This window comes from Mauremys mutica, chromosome 3 (assembly GCF_020497125.1).
Source record: "Mauremys mutica isolate MM-2020 ecotype Southern chromosome 3, ASM2049712v1, whole genome shotgun sequence".
Classification (NCBI taxonomy): Eukaryota; Metazoa; Chordata; order Testudines; family Geoemydidae; genus Mauremys; species Mauremys mutica.
In genome coordinates this window covers 4,660,570-4,682,226 of record NC_059074.1, presented here as the reverse complement: position 1 = coordinate 4,682,226, position 21,657 = coordinate 4,660,570, and the positions used below count along the sequence as shown (strand labels likewise).

General features: G+C 42.6%; 1 protein-coding gene across 2 annotated transcripts in view; it reads left to right on the top strand.

Annotated features, from left to right (window-relative positions):
• Positions 1–21,657, top strand: part of ASXL2 (ASXL transcriptional regulator 2) — a 218,981-nt gene that overhangs the window by 47,287 nt on the left and 150,037 nt on the right. For both annotated transcript variants that reach the window (XM_045010059.1, XM_045010057.1), the window contains exon 2: positions 9,567–9,649. In XM_045010059.1, the coding sequence (XP_044865994.1) occupies positions 9,567–9,649 (83 nt within the window). The remainder of the gene's footprint in view (positions 1–9,566; positions 9,650–21,657) is intronic.

Sequence of the window (21,657 nt, the reverse complement as noted above, 5' to 3'; positions counted from 1 at the left end):
TGCATGGATAGCCATTCTGTTTTTTTCAGATTACATGACAGTCAGATTCCTTAAAGGCCTGGAAAGGTTGTACCCTCAATTAAGAGAGCCCCTTTTCCCCCTTGTGGCTTGAACCTGGTCTTGTCTAAATGTATGGGACCACCATTTGAGCCGTTAGCAATGTGCTCCTTACTATACCTCTCTTGGAAAGTGGTTTTCCTAATTGCCACCACTTCTGCCAGAAGAGTCTCTGAACTGCGTTCCCTGATATTCGAGCCATGATGTACATTCTTTAAAGATAAGGTATACTTACAACCTCATCTGAGTTTCCTCCCTAAAGTAGTTTCAGATTTTCATAGCAATCAAGCTACTTACTTACCTGCATTTTCCCCAAAACCTCATGCAAATAGGAATGAAGGACAACACACATAGGACATTAGATGAGCACTAGCATTCTACATAGACGGCCAAACTGTTTCAGAGGTCCACTCAGCTGTTCCTGGCTATAGTGGACATAATGAAAGGTCCCCCAATCTCCTCACAGACAGCTTTGTCTTGGATAAGATAATTTGCCTGTTCATAACAAGTACAGATACATGAAATGTTTTACCACCAAGATATGTGAGTGCTTTGCTCCGCGCATCTTCTGGAAGCTGACAAACACCCATTGGCATGTACTGTATAAACTGAAAATTCTCTTAAGGTGATTAAAGCTGTTATTTCTGATCCTCTGGTTGGCTTCTCTGTAACACTAAAAGATGGAAAAACCTGCAATACCAACAATGTGGTGGGAATCCTGTAGAGGGTTGTATACTTGCTTCCATTTAGAGTCAGTATCTGGTTAAACCACCAGTAGAAGCTCCTCAAATGATTAAACACTTTATTCAAGTAATAAAATTCTCTTTAAACCATCATTGGGAGCAGGAGAGAAATTGCTTAGTCTGATGATGTCCCTGACCAGTGCTGGTATCAGTCTTATTGCCAGAACATCGCTACAGGCAGGTGGCTAAGAAATGCCAGTTTTGATCTAGAACTCCCTTTCCAAAGCTGGTACAGTTTGCAGGTGGATGAGTGAGTGCTGTTCATTTGGTGTGAGCGTTCTAAACAGTGCACTGAGGTAAACAAGGTCAGCTTAGTTTTAAAACTGCGACAGCACTGATAGGCATAAGAAGAAAAGCCTTTTGGATAAAGCTGCCTTTGCCGAAGAGACTAGACAGGATTGCGGATCCAAGGCTATTCTTTTGAGCTGGCAAGCAGGAGCTCTCTGAGAGGTGTGAACTGCTTCCATTCATCTTGATAGGCTGTTAATTTAAAAAATGTACTAGTTTTAAATATCAGTGTTAACTATTTCACCATTGATCAAAAAACACAAACAAGAGGGATGATCCTTTAATAAAAGTTCTGCATCGTGTATTGTTTATTATGTTTCAGGTTGGTATTGAGTAGGCAGAGCTTTTACTCCTGCTTTAGGAAATATAGTCTTAGAAATAGAAAGGACCACATCCAGTCTAGCTGATTCCATCCTATCAGCCAATATAGTATTCTGCACTGTGTATATTGTGTTGTCTATGTGGCTATAAATTGTGGCCACAAGGTGTCGCTCACGATTCACATTCAGATGTGCTTTAGCTGGTTTCTGTGGCAGGAGGACAGTGTATTCCTTAAAGGTAGCTATGAACTTAAGATCTAGGTGAAGCTATCCTCTCCCCACATGGAATTTAAACGCATACTAATGTCTGTCATGTTGGCATGTGTTTAAAGTTCAGTAAATGATGACTTATCCCTCTTCTCTACTGTTGTAGTACTTTATTTCCTCTTGTTTTCCCCCTGTTTCTTTCTGGTCTCATTTGCTGGTGCTTCCTTGCATGCTATCATGTTTGTATTGGTGGTGGCAGTGAAAAACTCAATTGTTATCTCAGGTCACATTGATACCCCAGCAGAAGAGTCCTGTGTAGCAGAACTTCATAATAAGCCTTTTCCTCTTCCCTATAAATTTCCGGCTGAGAAGGAAGTTGTTCCTGGCAGAGTAAATCTGAGACACAGCAGCTATTGTCTTTAAGTGAAAATAGCAAATATTGTCTGATTGCCTTTTTTCCCTCCAACGAGAGAGAAAATGGCCCCATTTCACTAAAGTGGGTGTAGAATGTGCAGTATATGCAGCAAGTTCTAACACCTACAGTAATGGGAATTTTAGAAGCTTTCACTTGTTTTGTAATTGTGCTCAGTTTTTGCCAGTCACTGTGGATAATTAATTATGCTTTGGAGATGGAAGGAGATATATGTGATATCCAAAGTAGCCTTATCCTGAATCGTAGTGACCACTGTACTTCTATGTCTAGAGCTATCTGGTGTCACTATTTATAATAGTATGCAGTGAGGTTGTAGGTGTGTGGTCCCAGCATATTAGGGAGACAAGACGGGTAAGGTAATATCTTTTGTAGGACCAACTTTTGTTGGTGAGAGAACAAGAGACGCTTTTGAGCTTCTTCAGGTCAGGAAGAGCTCTGTGAAGTCAAAAGATTATTTCTCTCTGGCCTTGTCTACACTACAGGCAGAGCTGGATCTAAGTTATGCAAATTCAGGTACGTGAATAACATAGCTGAAGTTGACTTACTTAGATCTACTTACCGCAGGGTCCACACTACGCTATGTCGATGGGAGACGCTTTCCTGTCGATTCCCCTTGTGCTTCTCATTCAGGTAGAGTACAAGTGTCGACGGGAGAGCGATCTGCGGTTGACTTAGTGGGTCCTCACTAGACCCACTAAATCGACCGCTGATGCATTGATCCTCCGGTAAGTGTAGACAAGCGCCCCCCCCCCCCCAACAGAAGTTGGTCTAATAAAAGATATTACCACACCAACCCGTGTCACACCGTATTTATGGCTTTTTACAACAATTTATAACCCACTTTAACACCCCCCCCCCCCATTTTTTTTCTTTCACCCTCTGATTGGAAGGGTGTTAACAGGCCATTTCACCATTCATCATCTACAGTAAAAACTGGTGCAAATAACACATGAAAGGTGCAAACAGTTCTTCTGCTACTTCACATTTCTCTTTAGTTGTCTTCCTTACTGCTTAGTGTACAGGTCCGACAGTCATACATTGTTATCTTTTGTACTGCAGTAATGCCGTGTATGTGTGCGTGTGTGCATGCATCTGAGTTCCTATATAACACAGGCCATAGAATTTCATCCATTAACTCTTCCATGAAGACCTGTAACCTGTGGTTGAATTAAAGCATATTTTCTAATCTTGATTTTGAAGACTGAAAGCGATGAAGCCACTACATCCCTTGGTAAATTGTTTCAAGGGTTAATTACCCTTATTGTTACAAGTTTGCATCTTTTATTTTCGGTTAGAATGTATCTAGCTTCAGTTTCCAGGTATTGGATTGTCTGATATCTGTCTGCTAGATGAAGGTGCATGCTATTTTCTGCCATCATAGGTACTTGTATACTATGATCCAGTCACCTCTTAAACTTTTGATTGATGAGCTAAATAGACTGGGCTCAAATGTCTCACTGTACAATAGCATGTTTTCCAGGCTTCAAATCATTCTTGTGATTAATCTCTGAACCCTATCCAATTTTTCAATGTTCTTTTTAAAGTGTGGACACTAGTATTGAATACAGTGTTCCAGCAGTGATTATGCCAGTGCTCTGTACTATTTGATGTTCTTGTATTTATACATCCAAGGATTGCATTACTGTTTTAGCCCCAGCACTATGCTATGTGCTAAGACCTGAAAAGGTTTAGAAAAACAACCTATATTCTGTACATTTATCTTAATAGTATGAGGAATATCAAAACTTGTTTTCCTCCTCTTTGGTTGATGTTTCCTTGGAATTGCATATGGCACAAGTCAGAGTTTTCTCATCAGGAACTGAAGGGATGAAAGTGTTTAATGTTTGGGAGAAAAATTCTCTTACTCAGAATCTTAACCACTTCCTATATTTCCTGGAAAATTCTATGCATGGACTAAAGGACTGTTGGAATGAGACTATATCACAAATATCAAGAAAGTGAACCAAAGAGGGGAAGATGAGAGATGAATTTCTGATGTGAAGCAGAATTATTTTTGTCTTAGACAAACATCAGAACATAACATAAGAACGGCCATACTGGGTCAGACCAAAGATCCATCTAGCCCAGTATCCTGTCATTCGACAGTGGCCAATGCCAGGTGCCCAGAGGGAATGAACAAAACAGGGAATCATCAAGTGATCCATCCCCTGTCACCCATTCCCAGCTTCTGGCAAACGGAGGCTAGGGACACCATCCCTGCCCATCCTGGCTAATAGCCATTGATGGACCTGTCCTCCATGAATTTATCTAGTTCTTTTTTGAACCCTGTTATAATCTTGGCCTTCACGACATCCTCTGGCAAAGAGTTCCACAGGTTGACTGTGCGTTGTGTGAAGAAATACTTCCTTTTGTTTTGTTTCAAACCCACTGCCTATTAATTTCATTTGTTGACCTCTTGTTTGTGTGTTATGAGGGGAAATAAAGAACACTTCCTTATTTACTTTCTCCACACCAGTCATGATTTTATAGACTTCTATCATATTCCCCTTTCGTAGTCTCTTTTCTAAGCTGAAAAGTCCCAATCTTATTAATCTCTCCTCATACGGAAGCGATTCCATACCTAATATTTTTGTTGCCCCTTTCTGAACTTTTTCCAATTCCAGTATATCTTTTTTTGAGATGGGGTGACCTCATCTGCACATAGTATTCAAGATGTGGCTATACCATGGATTTCTGTCGAGGCATTCCCAACATTCTGTTAGCTTTTTCGACTGCCGCTGCACATTGCACAAGAAACAGCAGAACACTAACTTATTTTCCCCTTTGTCATCTTTTGATTTATATTGCATAAAGCCCTTCATGGTTTGGATCCTTGCTTCTTGTGCTTTAAGCATAAGAATGGCCCTACTGGCTCAGACCAATAGTCTATCTAACCCAGTATCCTGTTGTGACTGGAGTCTCAAGGGGGCCATGCTGAGATTGCTGTGACTGCTCAGTTAGGCAAACCCCACAGAATGGGATAGACAATCCTTCAAACTAGCAACGAAACCGCTTCCACAACACCTTACTGGTTACCCAGAAACCAAAAACACAGTTCCCTTAAAACAACCGAGATTTGAGCTCCCACCCAGACAGCGAAGTCAAATATGATGAGGATTACAGAAAATCTTGTTCATATACAAAATTCTACCAATCCCAAAGAATTGGACACTTTACCCACACCAAGTTAACGAATATCTCAGATCTTACCCAAATACACACTTACAGCCAGTTGTTATTAACTAAGGTTTATTACATAAGAACAGCCATACTGGGTCAGACCAAAGGTCCATCTAGCCCAGTATTCTGTCCTCTGACAGTGGCCAATGCCAGGTGCCCTGAAGGAATGAACAGAACAGGTTATCAAGTGATCCATCTCCTGTCGCCCATTCCCAGCTTCTGGCAAACAGAGGCTAGGGACACCATCCCTGCTCATCTTGGCTAATAGCCATAGATGGACCTATTCTCCATGAATTTATCTTGTTCTTTTTTGAACCTCATTATAGTCGTGGCCTTCACAACATCCTCTGGCAAGGAGTTTCACAGGTTGACAGTGTGTTGCATGAAAAAATACTTTCTTGTGTTTGTTTTAAACCTACCTATTAAATTAATTGGTTTAACCCTAGTTTTTTAGTTTTCATTGGAATAACTTACCAACGGTTGTGCCATCACTGTCCATTCATTTATTCATTCATCTTTGATAATGCAAATAAGTCTCAGTCTTGAACCAGGACTCTTAATAAGGATTGTTTTTGAAGCAGGAACGTTCTCTCTCTCTCTCTCTCTCTCTCTCTCTCTCACACACATTTTATAATACTTCACGTTGGCAATACTTGGAAAATACTCATTTTCTGGAGGCAGTGAAGGACTTGAACATCCATTTGACTCAGTGCTGTCTAGGTACTCTTATTTGATTCTGTCATTGTATTCTCTGAGCATCTTGCACACATTTAAAAACACAAATATCCATGTATTTCTTCCTTCCCACTCAGTAGGAAAAACTATTTCACACACAAAAGACCCTATAAAGTTAGTCAAAGAGATTATTGTGGGAAAGCCAAGTTGAAGAGACAAGGTTTGCATTTAGTTCTGAATTGGATGAGTTTAGTAGTTATTCTTAATTCTTCTAGTAGCGAATTTCACAGCTGATGTCCTGCTCCTTTTAAAGTTGTTTCCAGTGCTCATGGGCCTCTCTCTTTTGGTAGGCAGTTAGCTGTATTCCACTGAAATAATGTCATGGTTTCAAAGAGAGACTTGACTGGGAAGATGTTAACACTGACCTGTGTTACTAAGCAAAATGGCTGCTGCATTTTGTACCAGTTGGAGCTTTTTCAGGATATGAGACTTCATTCTGTAGAAGAATTGCAGTAATTGAATATGTGGCTTGTTGGATCTCGATCTACTTCTGATGAGATGGGACACAATCTTATTCCATCTAGAAATGTGCATCAGTATAGAACACTTACCATTCTGGGGGAAGGAAGAATATTTGTAGTATCTTCTGAACTGTAGATTTTTTTTTCTTTTTTCACCCTTCTCCTTTTCCCAACCTCCCTGTGATGATTTGGGTAATCTGTACATCTTATGAATTCTGGTTGGTATTATGAAGCTGTTATAGCAATTTTCATAGTATTACTGAATAACTATGGTATGTGGATTCTGTCATAGGCTGACAGAGCTGTGTCACACCTCTGCTAGACTAGGGACAATACTGTCATTAAATCTAAATGGTTGGCTATTCAGATGGAAACACCTTGGGACAATCGGGTTAGCCCAAGCCTCAGAGAACCAGTATTCTTCTACCCCTCAACAGGTGACTGGCATTTAGAGCAATGGAAAATCTCTAGCAGCAGAACAAAGGAACCAGGTGTTGGTCTTGCCACATATAAACTTGAGGGACTCAGACACAAGAAGCTTTGGGCAGGAAAAGAAGTTGGGGGTATGCTTTCATATCAGAGAGGGCTCAGTTCAGCTGTCCAGACGGGTAGCCCTGTTAGTCTGTATCAGCAAAAACAACGAGGAGTCCTTATGGCACTTTAGAGACTAACACATTGATTTGGGCATAAGCTTTTGTGGGCTAAAATCCACTTCATCAGATGCATGGAGTGGAAAATACAGTAGGAAGGTATAAATACACAGTTTAACTGTGTGACCTACCAAGGTCAGAAAACGCAAGCTGAGCTAGAGGGGAAGAAAAGCTACCTGGGTTCAGAAGTCAAGCCATGAGCTGCAGAAGAGTCTTGGACACCCGCAGAGGACCTGGACCCCTGCCCAAAGTATACTCCAGAGTGTTGAGGAAAGTGAAACAAGGAGTGTGTATGTAGGGATTATTATTTTTGTATAGATCTGTGTATTTCTTGTGTTACTAAAGAAAGAGAGTGATGTTTTAGAACCCTGTGCAAAGTGTTTTGTGTTACACCTATCATGTGCTGCTGTTTTAATGTTGATGGACAATGTGGGCCCAAAGAGTCCAAGGTGTTAATATGACCCTGTCACAATTCAACATTAAACAGTTATAAATGAAAGTTCAAATGCATAGGCATCAGCTTGCTTAATACCATGGCAAACATGCTAGGAAATTCATGTTAGAGGTTAAAGGTTAGAAATGTATTGATTGAAACATAAAAGGAAAAGAATTAAAACTCACCAAAAAACATTGAAACGGGAATTGAGTGATTATGCAAAACCAACTTAATGAAAACCTGTCAACTTCCTCAATAATCACTAGAGTAGATCTTTTAGAAAAACATCCAATCTTGATTTAAAAATTTTAAGTGATGGTGGATACTCCATGACCTTTGGTAAATTGCTTTACCAAATTTACGTCTTGTTTGCGGTCTGGTTTTACAACAGTGCCCCTTGAAGAGGTAAACTGTAAATCAGAAAGCTCGCACCTTAGGGTGGAGTTCTGGGAGAAGGTGTGCTTAAGTCCCCAAACTTTTTTGTCCATATCCCCCTTACCTGGTCCGTGTTTCCCCAGGAGCCATGGTCAGGAGCTGGGGCCGGGACCGATGCTGGCACTGCAGCTGGGGCCGAGGCTGTGGGCCTAGGGGCTGTGGCCACAGCTGGACCTGTGGCTGATTGCAGGGCTGGAGTGGAGCTGGGGGCAGAGCGGGGCTGGGTGACTCTCCCTCCCCGTCTCCCCATGGGGGCTGGCCCAGGCCCTGGTGCACCTCCCTGAAAGTTCCTCCATGCCCACTAGTGGGGCACGCCCTAGAGTTTGGGGACCACTGTCTTAAGCTATGGTGGCAGGCCCTAAGGGATAAGGCGGTTGGACTGTGAGGTCTTACCTCTCAGGCGGAGGTGCTAGAGGATATGCACCCTAAGAGTGTGCCTAAAGTCTACAAGACAGGGATCGTGCCTGGACTCTGTTTAGATAGAATCACTGCAGATCTAGGGACGTGATCATTCCCCTCTATTCGACATTGGTGAGGCCTCATTTGGAGTACTGTGTCCAGTTTTGGGCCCCACACTACAAGAAGGATGTGGAAAAACTGGAAAGAGTCCAGCGGAGGGCAACAAAAATGATTAGGGGGCTGGAGCACATGACCTACGAGGAGAGGCTGAGGGAACTGGGATTGTTTAGTCTACAGAAGAGAAGAGTGAGGGGGGATTTGATAGCTGCTTTCAACTACCTGAAAGGGGGTTCCAAAGAGGATGGATCTAGACTGTTCTCAGTGGTAGTAGATGACAGAACAAAGAGCAATGGTCTCAAGTTGCAGTGGGGGAGGTTTAGGTTGGATATTAGGAAAAACTTTTTCACTAGGAGGGTGGTGAAGCACTGGAATGGGTTCCCTAGGGAGGTGGTGGAATCTCCTTCCTTAGAGGTTTTTAAGGTCAGGCTTGACAAAGCCCTGGCTGGGATGATTTAGTTGGGGTTGGTCCTGCTTTGAGCAGGGGGTTGGACTAGATGATCTCCTGAGGTCCCTTCCAACCCTGATTTTCTATGATTCTGTGATTGGAAGGGACCTCGAGAGGTCATCTAGTCCAGTCCCTTGCACTCATGGCAGGACTAAGTATTATCTAGGCTTACAGAGCACAGGATCCAGTGGTCAGTTCCGTCACAGCAGTCTGAGTGTCCAATAGAAGATGTTCATCTAGCTCTGTGACATTTCCCCCCTTCCCCTTCACTTTTATGTACGTGCTAAAACAGGCATCCTGCTGTTTTTCGGGATACAGCACTATTTTGCACTTGTAAGGTTTTTTTTCTAATGGTGTAGCCTATATAGACCAATCACATTTGTCCATCCACTTAAGTGAGAACTAAAAATCCCAATTACTTTCAGTTTTAAATGGTCAAAAGAAATTTGAAGATATGATACAGTATTTATGTATTTATCACCATGGCTTTCAATTATAGTCTCAGGTGAAAGGTGTAGGGAAGAGATTCCTGTCTCCTAGTGCTCCCTGGAGACATGAAAACGGTTAAGTGTGGATTTATTTAGGATAAGAGATTTTGTTTTTTGAAAAATTTGAAGATAAGTCATTTTGCCCTCTTCATCTGTTTATGCATGCCAGGTCCTGGAGAAATACCCCAATACTCCTATGAGCCATAAAGAGATTCTTCAAGTTATCCAGAAAGAAGGATTGAAAGAAATCAGGTGAGTTGCTCTACCATTCAGTCCTATCTTGTGCATTTGTTTGGTTACTAAATATAAAATTGTAATTTTTTCAAGTGCATAAAGGACTTAGGCCCTTAAATTCTATTTTATTAAATGATTCCCAAGTGACTTAAGGTTGTGAATTTTACTCCAAGTGATTCATGCAGTTCATAATTTGTTTCTAAGGAAGCTCTATCTGTCTTTGTTTTGCAGCCCTTGTAATTGGTCATAAAAAGGGACGTGCTCTGGTATTTTAGGCTCCAATCTTATTGGGATAATCTTTTTAATGCAAAACTGAAAATTACTATACTAGCTTTTATTAACTTGTATTCACTCTTTAAAATCTGGAATTCAACGTTTTTCTGGAGTGTTTTTAGCTCAGATATTGCCACATTGTACAAGTGCAGAACTGTAAAGAAAAATTAACTAGAAATTAACTAAAACAAACATGAAACTGACTCTCCCCCCCCACCTTTTAAAAGAATCCCCTCCTGGCTGGCTGTGAGACTTTGCTAGTACTAGGTTCTGCCCTTACAACAGATCTATGAGAGTGAGCATGACCGACCAGAACAAGCCTCTTCTCAAAGTGCTCCTGTGAGCTCAGCCTCAGTGCTCTAGGACTTGTGTCTAAGGTGGTGTCCTCAGACTGGTAAAAAGGCTGTGTTTAAGGGAGGAAGGAGCATAAAACTAGGTCACTCTCACCCAGTCCTCATAAGAAAAAAGCAGAGGTCTCCTCATGCTGCCTTTTTAAAGAACAGCTCAAGGCTGAAGATGAGTCCTGTTGGCATCCCCTTGGGTACCAGTCACTGTGCTTTTGGTACATGCCTTTTGTGCATGTCTCACCTGGCAGAATCCTTGGCACTGAAGCTCCTGGAACTGACATCATCAGTATCCCAGACTCTGGTACTGATGGCTTTCATCTGTTTGCCCTCTGTACCATCTTTCCCAGTAGCAAAAGCTTCCACAGTACTGGGTGACCTCAGTGTCAGCTCACGCTGAATCGCCACTGCTCTCCTCTGTGGTGAGAACACCACTCATGCTACCAACCATTTGTACCATTATGGTATCAAGTTCTTCTTCAGTGCCAGCCAGAGTGGATGCTGTGGTTTTGCTTGGGACCCCAGTTAAGGTAGCTCTACCTCTAGAGGAGGAATACTCCTTCTCCTCACCTCCCCCTGTTATGCCCAGAGGCTATCACTCCAGCCACTCGTCAAGGTCCCAGTAATTTGATCTGTATAGCTTTGACAGGGAATCTAGAGCACTTTATTATTTCCCTACATCTAGGGGTTCCAAAGAAAGCATGGTATTGGCCCTTCTGGCCCCTTACCCCTACTATCAGTCTTGGGTATATTGTGCAGCTTGGGAATTATAGCCTGCTAGGAAGCCAGCTTCTGCCTCAAACAAGAATCTTTTCATATAATGATCTATTAATTAAGCCTTCTTTTTCCTAATATTAATATTCTAATGGTCCTTCCTGGTCTCAGGAATGTGCCACCAAGATTATGCCTCGTTAGTCTTTTAGTGACAGTGAGCTTTCTCCTAATGAAGTAAATCAAGTTTTGTCATTGATCTTAAAGGGAACATAAGCAGGTCTGGGATCTTGAAAACAAACTCTTGATGGTGGTCGTAGTAGTGCAAGTCATGTAAATGAACACTTGTACAGAATCTGATGAAGTACAAGGTCCTCGTGAATCCTAATTGTACCAAGACCTTTTTAGAGGATTGGCTCTTTCGTTCTAGATTCTAGACAAATTCCTCAATCTAGAGCAGATTTGATCAGGATTTACTTCTCTGGGTTTCTGAGTTATTTTCTTCTAGAGGCTTTAATGTTGAAGGTGGGATGAAAGTCCTCTCAGCAATAAATCTAGCAGGTGTCTTAAACATGATAGCAGACTACATTGCCAAATAGATCTAACAAAGTATTATTTCAAACTCGCTGTCATTGGCAGACTGCTGTTTTGTATGTTTGCAAGCATGGTCAGAGAAAGTGGAGCAGAAGCTGTGATCCTCTTGAGCCTCTGCTCTTTTGGACTTCTCTATATCTTTTTTACTATACCCTCTATCCCCAGGTTTCTTCACAGATTAGAGAAGATGAAGCAGATCTGCTTCTCATAATTCCAAATTGGTCTTGATACTCTGTGACAGATACAGCAATTTCCTTGAAAAACCTTAAGTATCTTTGGAGTCTATTGTATTAAATGCAAAGCTTATGTATTATTGTGAGCTGGGATTGTATGTCGCTTCTCTCGGGGGGAGATGTGATGTCAGACCTGTGAGCTCAAAGGATGATGTTGAAAATGTCCTGGACAATAATAAATTTTGGGGATTTCCTGGAGACTGCCTAAGGGGAGATTAATGCTGCTTTTCAACATCTGGTTATGCAAAAGCCTTGCCTTTGTCTGCTGAGTACCGGTTCCTGGAGAGGAAAGGCCCAAGCTGTATAAAGAAAGGGCTGAGCTGCCCAGCCAGGGTTCTGGTTCTGGATCAGAGGCAGTTGTGAATTTGTAACCATAGTGAAAACCCATTTGTGCGTTTTGAAGGACTGACACCTGCCAGAGCCAGAGGTTGGAGCCAGAGTGACCTCTAGTAAGCTTTTTAGCATGTGTGTAGGTTCTTTTATTGTTTTTAATGTTCTCACCTTAAGAACATAAGAACAGCCATACCGGGTCAGATCAATGGTCCATCTAGCCCAGTATCCTGTCTTCCAACAGAAGCCAGTACCAGGTGCTTCAGAGGAAATGAACAAACATCAAGTGATCCATCCTGTGTCACCCACTCCCAGCTTCCGGCAAACAGAGGCTAGGGACACTTCAGAGCATGGGGTTGCATCCCTGACCATCCTGGCTAATAGCCATCTATGGACCTATCCTCCATTAATTTATCTAGTTCTTTTTTGAACCCTGTTATAGTCTTGGCCTTCACAACATTCTCTGGCAAAGAGTTCTACAGATTGACTGTGCGTTGTGTGAAGAAACACTTCCTTTTGTTTGTTTTAAACCCACTGCCTATTAATTTCATTTAGTGACCCCCTAGTTCTTGTGTTATGAGAAGAAGTAAATAACACTTCCTTATTTACTTTCTCCACACCAGTCATGATTTTATAGACCTCTATTATATCACCCCTGTAACACAGCATGCACTCACTGCCGTGGCGCCTCCTGCTGGTCAGTCCGGGAATTAGCTCAGTCCAACCTCAGAGCACCTGCTGCTGGCTGGTATCTCCCTACCAGTACCTGCTTCCTTGTCTCCACCACTTCTGGCTCTGTGTCCCTCCTGGATTCTGGTGCCCCTTACCTTGGGGTGCTGCCCCACAGCAGTGCTCCCACACTCTGGGTCTCCCTCCCACGGGAACCCCCTCCTCCTATGCCTACCTTGCCTCAGTGGCTACCACCAGTTGTCATCTAGCCCCCTTTCTCTGGGGCAAACTGCAGTCTGTAATGGCCACTCAACATTGGCAAGGGGATTGGACCTGCTGCCTTTCTAGCCCAGCTGTCTCCCTGCAGCCCCAGTACCTCCTTTGACCTTCCTGCCAGGCTTCAGCCTGGGAGGTAGCCAGGCCTGAGCTCCCCAGCTCAGCGTGCCCCTTCCCCAGCACTGTCTGCCGAAAGTACCCGGTCTCTCCCAGGCAGCTAGGTCCTTCTCACTCCAAGGCTGGAGTGAGACTCTCATGGCTCCTTACTCACAACCCTCTTATTAGGGCCAACTGTGCCCTGATTGAGCTGGCCATACCTGTGGCCAGCTACCTAGCCTCTCTCCCTCAGCTGCTCTCACTCCTTCTGTCCCAGAAGCGGGGTAACGGCCCTGCTACATCCCCTTAGTGGTCTTTTCCAAGATGAAAAGTTCTAGTTTTATTAATCTCTCATCTGAAAGCTGTTCCATATCCTTAACCATTTTTGTTGCCCTTTTCTGAACCTTTTCCAACTCCAGTATATCTTTTATTTGAGATGGGGCGACCACATCTGCACACAGTATTCAAGCTGTGGGCGTACAATGGATTTTTATACAGAGGCATTATGATATTTTCTGTCTTACTATGTATTTCTTTAATATTGATTCCCAACATTCTGTTCGCTTTTTTGACTGCCGCTGCACATTGAGTGGATGTTTTGAGAGAACTATCCACAGTGATTCCAAGATCTTTCTTGAGTTGTAACAGCTAATTTAGACCCCATCATTTTATATGTCTAGTTGGGATTATGTTTTCCAATGTGCATTACTTTTAATTTATCAACATTGAATTTCATCTGCCATTTTCTTGCCCAGTCACCTAGTTTTGTGAGATACTTTTGTAGCTCTTCACAGTCTGCTTTGGACTTAACTGTTTTGAATAATGTTGGTTCATCTGCAAATTTTGTCACTTCACTGTTCATCCCTTTTTCCAGATCATTTATGAATATGTTGAATAGGACTGGTCCCAGTACAGACCCCTAGGGGGCATCACTATTTGTCTCTCTCCATTCTGAAAACTGAACATTTATTTACCCTTTGTTTCCTATCTTTTTTTTAACCAGTTACTAATCCATGAGAGAACCTTCTCTCTTATCCCATGACAGCTTACTTTGCTTAAGAGCCTTTGGTGAGGGACCTTATCAAAGGCTTTCTGAAAACCTAAGTACATTGTGTCCACTGGATCACTCTTGTCCACATGCTTGTTGACTCTCTCAAAGAGTTCTAATAGATTGGTGAGGCAGGATTTCCCTTTACAAAAGCCCCGTTGACTCTTCCCCAACAAGTCATGTTCACCTATAAAGATCAATGTGCTTGCTTAGAAAGATCTGTGTGATAACTTGGACCTGATAGCACTTTCTCTGTTCATAACCTTTGAAGAGAAAGCAAGGCTTGTTTAAGCTTGCTTGGAATATTACGGTGTAGGCAGGGCACTGTGCACCCAAGAGAGGTTATGGCTGGGACCCAGTCTTCTAGAGGGACCAGAAGGGGAAATACAGGTCCAGTTGTCTTGAAACTGTGACATATGGTAGCAGCATGTCTGGGATCTATGACTCTGTGAATTGCCGTAAGTGCCAACAGCAGATTCAGACTCTGGCTAGCTGATCTTGTGTTGACAAGCCCTATCCTTTTCTTTTCCTCTGGGCCCCAGTTGTGTGTCCCATAACCCTTCTGTCAAGATGTTCTTTCAAGAGTCTCCTAGTGTTTCTTCAATATGTTTGAGAGCCAGAGGAGTCACTACAAATTCTGGAATTATAGACTCCTGTAAAGTGGTGTGTGCTCTCCATCTCTGTTAGGGCTCTCTACCAAAAAATATCTCCAATTCTTGAGCTAAGATAGAAGCTGCCTCAGCTTGAGATTTGCAGGGCTTTGGAAGGCCTTTCATGCTTACAGAGCAAGGGTGTGCAAACTTTTTGGCCCGAGGGCCACATCTGGGTGAGGAAATTGTGTGCAGGGCCATGAATGTAGGGCTGGGGCAGGGGGTTGGGGTGCAGGAGGGAGTGTGGGATGTGGGAGAGGGTGCAGTGTGCAGGAAGGGGCTCAGGGCAAGGGGTTGGGGCAGAGGAGGGGTGCAGGGTGTACGAGGGAGCCCAGGGAAGGGGGTTAAGGTGCAGGACGGGTGTGAGGTGTGGCAGGGGGCTCAGGGCAGGGAGTTGGGGTGCAGGGTGCAGGAAGAGTTCAGGGTGCGGGCTCCGGCCTGGCATTGCTTACCTGGAGCAGCTCCAAGGTGGCAGCGGCGTGCACTGGGACCGGGGCAGGGTCCCTGTCCCAGAAGCGGCCGGCACCATGTCCATGCGACCCCTGGGGGAGGGGGAGCAGAGGGCTCCATGTGCTGCCCTTGCCTGTTGTAGGTACCTACCCCGAAGCTCCCATTGGCCGTGGTTCCCTGTTCCCAGCCAATGGGAGCTGTGGGGGGCGGTGCCTGTAGGCAAGGGCAGCGCGCAGAGCCCTCTCTCTCTCCCCTCCCCCTCCCCCCCAGCAGCCGCAGGGACATGGTGCCGCCCACTTCCAGGAGCGGCATGGGACCTGCGGTGCCACAGGGGTGGCAATCCCACGGGCCAGATCCAAAGTCCTGATGGGCCAGTTCTGGCCCGTGGGCCGTAGTTTGCCCACCCCTGTTATAGAGTCATAGAATCATAGGGACTGGAAGGGACCTCAAGAAGTCCTATACTAAGCTTTCACCTTTTTATTTGATTTGTAGTCAAAGGGGAAGGTTTTTTGCCTTTCAACATAGTCAGCCACCTGATTGCTTTAGCTTTCAGCCATTGATAGCAATGAGCTTCTGCCCTTCCCATTCAATAAAAGGGGTTTGTGAGGCTACGTCTACACTACCCGCCGTATCGGCGGGTAGCGATCGATTTTTCAGGGATCGATATATCGCGTCTCATCTAGACGCGATATATCGATCCCCGAACGCGCTTATATCGATTCTGGAACTCCACCACCGCGAACGGCGGTGGCGGTGTCGATATGGAGAGCCCCGGAGATCGATCCCGCGCCGTGAGGACGGGTAAGTTATCAATATAAGATACTTCGACTTCAGCTACGTTATTCACGTAGCTGAAGTTGCGTATCTTATATCGATTTTTCCCCTTAGTGTAGACCAGCCCTGATATGCTCATCTAAACTGAATGTCTTTTCCACTTTAAGCAAAACACTGGTTATGAGTGCTACTGAACATACTGTGCTTTGAAGAATGCTTGAGTTGCAAGAGCATGCTTCCCACTGACTGCTGCTTAAATGTAGATTTTTAGAATAGTCTTGAGAGGGAAATGAGAACCCAGTTACTTAATGATTGGACAGAGCGCTTTGGAATGTATGTGGGACTGTGTGTTGGCCAGGGTGATGGACTAGATATTTTCCATCTCTAATTTGTATGAATTGAGTTTTTAAGAGGCTTTTTCCTGCCTTTAAAAACACCATAAAATGGTTCTGATTTTTAATTAGTTTTTATTTTTTGCATTGCAAATTATACAAAATTAATGTCTTCAACTCTGGAAGATAAAGTTAGAATTCTGCATCATGGACAAAAACAGTGAGGAAAGCAGGGTAGCTCGAGTGAAATATGGTTCTGCTGACCAAACTTTCTACTCCTAAGGGGTATCTATAATGATGGTTCTGAATAAGTTTGAACTGTAGACCTTGGTAGTCCTGGGGTTGATTACTGCCATAGACAAGAATTACTCCTACTTGCTTCCTTTCTGCCCACACTGTGCGTTGCCAGCACCATTATCGCTTCCATCCTGCAGAGGAAGAAAGGGAGCTAGTGACTACAGTATTGTGGAACAGCTGGCAACATGGATTCGTTCATGGGGTGGACACAGTGGGTTCCCTCTTGAAATGGGGCACACTGCATCTCTGGCAGTTTAGTTTTCTGCTCCGTAAGAGGCCATAACTGTTGCTTCTTCCCTGTTCCTTGAGCTGTGTGTGCTGTCTCATCGCATGGCAGACTATTTTAGTTAATGGGCAATACTTGCAACACAGGGAACCAACAGATGGGGAAAAATGTAGAGAGCTAATTTTTATAATGAAAAATATCAAAACCCAGGGCAGAGCAGCAATGGACAGGGCTGTTTTTCTACTTACTACCTGCAACCTGCTGTGATTGCTTCCCCCCCCCTTTTTTTTTTTAAAGTGAATCTGCATTTTTAGCCTCGCCTGTGAATACCTATCAGATTTTCATTCCCTGCATTAGGGCCATTTAGTAGTGCCAGGGCTCCTGGCTTGAGAATTCTTTCAGTTTTGCTTAATCTGTTGAATTTAAATTTGTGACCCTGCTATAGTCTCTGTGGGTGGGTGGTTAGTCTTCTCTTAATGAGATCCTTCACTCCAAGAAAATTGCTGATCCTGCTTAGCAACATGACGCAGCTAACTGGACTTAATATATTCTTTAAATAGCAAGCTGAAGTAGTAAAGTTCTGAGTTTTGGGGTCTTAATCTGTGTTCCCTGTAAACTGCGTGCTGGGGCGGCCATCCAGGAATGACTGAAGTGCCGCACAGTTGATTAGCAGAGCGGCTCACACATCCAGCCGGCAGGTGCCTCTGCCTTGGAGCCCCTGCTGCTGCTGGGACCCTTCTGCTGGCTGTGCAGAGCGAGGGCGGGAGGGGGGTGCTGATGTCAGGGTGTCCCCCTCCCCCCGCCCTTGTACTCCACCAGGGAGATGGAACAGCCTTGCTCAGGAACACACTGTGTTACTGTTCTTTGTTCTTACTACTTGGTGCTTCCTGCAAAGCCCATATATTCTCTGTAATTTTATTCTTTCAAAGTGTTGTTTTAGTGTTTTGACTGGTCTGTGCATTTCATATTTTTTTTCTCTTACATTTAAATTTAAATCTTTGAGTAGTGAGTTAATGCCTAACCTGTCCTGGCTGATACCTTTTAAAATGTATATTATATCTAGGTTTTTTTGTTTCTACTGGTGGCGCACATCTGCACATTATCTCAGTGCACATAACAAAATTTATTCTGCACATGGATGGAAAAAATTAGAGGGAACATTGGTCTTAATACAGCTTTCATTCTCTCCCTCCCCCAGTAGAAATACATCTGATGACACGGTAGCATACTAATTTGCAAGGCGCACATTTGGGGAGAAGGACTGGCATTCAAGACCCTGGCTGATGGAAGGGGAGTACAGAGCATGGATTTCATTCTGTGCATTAGGAAACAGAATTGTCATGAGAAGTCCTTATTCTAGGACTTGATTTACCTTGATAAATATAGCAAACAGCTAAAGATTTTTTAGAAACTAGCTAATTTCACCTTGGAATGAACATAAGAATGGCCATACTGGGTCAGACCAAAGGTACTAACCCAATATCCTGTCTTCTGACAGTGGCCAATGCCAGGTGCCCAGAGGGAATGAATCAAGTGATCCATCCCCTGTCACCCATTCTCAGTGTCTCGCAAACAGAGGCTAGGGACACCATCTCTGTCAATCCTGGCTAATAGCCATTGATGGACCTACCCTCCATGAATTTATCTAGTTCTTTTTTTTAACCCTATTCTAGTCTTGGCCTTCACAACATCCTCTGGCAAGGAGTTCCACAGATTGACTGTGTGTGTGTGTGGAAAAAAACACTTCCTTTTTGTTTCTTTTCAATCTGTTGCCTATTAATTTCATTTGGTGACCCCTAGTTCTTGTGTTATGAGAGGGAGTAAATAACACTTCCTTATTTACTTTCTCCACACCAGTCATGATTGTATAAACCTCTATCATAGCTCCCGTTAGTCATCTCTTTTCCAAGCTGAAAAGTCCCAGTCTTATTAATTTGGCCTCATATGGCAGCTATTCCATACCCCTAATCAGAAAAAGGCAAAAAAATTGAACCTTTTCGAATTCCATCATATCTTTTTTGAGATGGGGTGATCACATCTGCACGCAGTATTCAAGATGTGGCCGTACCATGGATTTATATAGAGGCAATATATTTTCTGTCTTTATTTATCCCTTAATGATTCTAAATGTTCTGTTTGCTTTTTTGACTGCGGCTGCACATTGAGTGGATGTTTTCAGAGAACTGTCCACAATGACTCCAAGATCTTTCTTGAGTGGAAACAGTTAATTTAGACCCCATCATTTTATATGTATAGTTGGGATTAGGGCTGTCAAGCGATGGAAAAAAATTAAGTGCGATTATTCAGTGTTGAACAATAATAGAATACCATTTATTTAAATATTTTAGCATGTTTTCTACATTTTCAAATATATTGATTTCTATTATAACACAGAATATAAAGTGTACCATGCTCACTTGATATTTATTTTTGATTATAAGTACTTGCACTGTATAAAAACAAAATAAATAATATTTTTCAATTCAATTCACCTAATACAAGTACTATAGTGCAATCCCGTTACGCATGTTCATTTTCATTATCTGAGTCAGATGCCACCAGCAGAAGGTTTATTTTCTTTTTTGGTGGTTTGGGTTTTGTAGTTTCCACGTCAGAGTGTTGCTCTTTTAAGACTTCTGAAAGCATGCGCCACACCTCCTCCCTCTCAGATTTTGGAAGGCACTTCAGCTCCTTAAACCTTGGGTCAAGTGCTGTAGCTATTTTTAGAAATCCCCCATTGGTACCTTCTTTGCGCTTTGTCAAATCTGCAGTGAAAGTGTTCTTAAAACTAATGTGCTGAGTCATCATCCGCGACTGCTATAACATGAAATATATGGCAGAATGCAGGTAAAACAGAACAGGGGACATACAATTCTCCCTCAAAGAGTTCAGTCACAAATTTAAATAACACATTAATTTTTTAATGAGAGTCATCAGCATGGAAGCATATTCTCTAGAACGGTGGCCGAAGCACGAAGGGGCACATGAATGTTTAGCGTATCCGGCACACAAATGCCTTGTAATGCCGGCTACAAAAGTGCCATGCAAATGCCTGTTCTCACTTTCTGGTGAATTGTAACTGAGAAGTGGGCAGCATTATCTCCCATAAATGTAAACAAACTTATTTGTCCGAGCGATTGGCTGAACAAGAAATAGGACTGAGTGGACTTGTAGGCTCTAAAGTTTTACGTTTTGTTTTTTGAGTGCAGTTATGTAACAAAAATATACATTTGTAAGTTGCACTGTCACAACAAAGATTGCACTGCAGTACTTGTGTGAAGTGAATTGAAAAATACTATTTCTTTTGTTTATCATTTTTACAGTGCAAATATTTGTAATAAAAATATACACTTTGATTTCAATTACAACACAGAATACTATATGAAAATGTAGAAAAAAAATCTAAAATATTTTATAAATTTCAATTGATATTCTATTGTTTAACAGTGCAATTAAAACTGTGATTAATCGCAATTAATTTTTTAATCATGATTAATTTTTTTGAGTTAATTGTGATTTAACTGCGATTAATTGACAGCCCTAGTTGGGATTATGGATTGACACACCACCCAAAACGCTACTACATTTAAAAAATGCTGCTCAGTTTTGAAAGCATGTATTTTGCTTTTCTAGATCATAAGACACACAATGAATTTTCTGTGTGTGTGTGGTGGTTTTCTGCGAAAATAGCTTGGAGTGTGCAGGAGCCCCTCCTTTTTTTAGACCCTGAGTCATCCAACTGCACCAAGACCTGTGTTAAAACCATTAATTCTATTGGCTTCAGTCTTGCTTCAGTGTCTGACATAATATATTAAACATCCAGTAGTTGATGTAACATAGCTCTTGCTCTTGGTTTTTCTGAAAGCAAAACAGAAGAAAAGGGAATATTGTGTGTAAGTGAAGAAATTTGGCTGTTTTGAAATATCAAATATTTTACGTGCTCAAGGAGATAAAGCAGATGATCCTGGAATGCTCATACTCCTTTGTTTATATTACCAGAAAATCAGTATGACTTTTTTACCTTTTAATTTGCAATTCTGCGAATTAAATGTACAGGCTTGGAAGGAATCAAAGTTGGATGAAGACATGAATTGCCAACATCCTCTTAAACATTGGTTGCCTGCCCATCCAGAGGAGGGCAGGCAACCAATAGCTAAAGAATCATATTGTTTAAGAAAATAATTTATACATTAATCTTCTGGTTCAAGCACTGGATTTGTGATTCAGAAGAACTCAGTTCAGTTCCCAGCATTGACAGAAACTTCCTGAATGGCCTTGGTCAAGGGCTTGGTCTCTCTGCTTGGTATCCATTTATAAAATGGAATGATTCTTCACCACACCCTGAGGAAGATAAATTAATGTTTGCGAAGTACTTGGTTACTGTTGTAATAGAGGTCACATAAAAAGCCTGCATATATTTATTTGTGGTAGTGAGGATATTGGCAGAATTGTGGAGTTAGTGTTGGATGATTAGTGCTGCAAGGCAAACACAAAATGGAATATTAAAGAAATGTTTAATTGACACTTTTTACCCACAGAGTATCAAAACTGAGTTTGGTGCTTAATTGACAGCAGTGGTGACTGACGCCTGGTACTTAACCACATCACAGCATGGGCATCGGTATAATGTTTTTCCCACTGGTGCCTCATTGTAAGCTGGCAGGCCAAAGTTAGGTGTGAGATAGTATTTTGGTAGTTTTCATGCTTATTCATCCCTAGACTG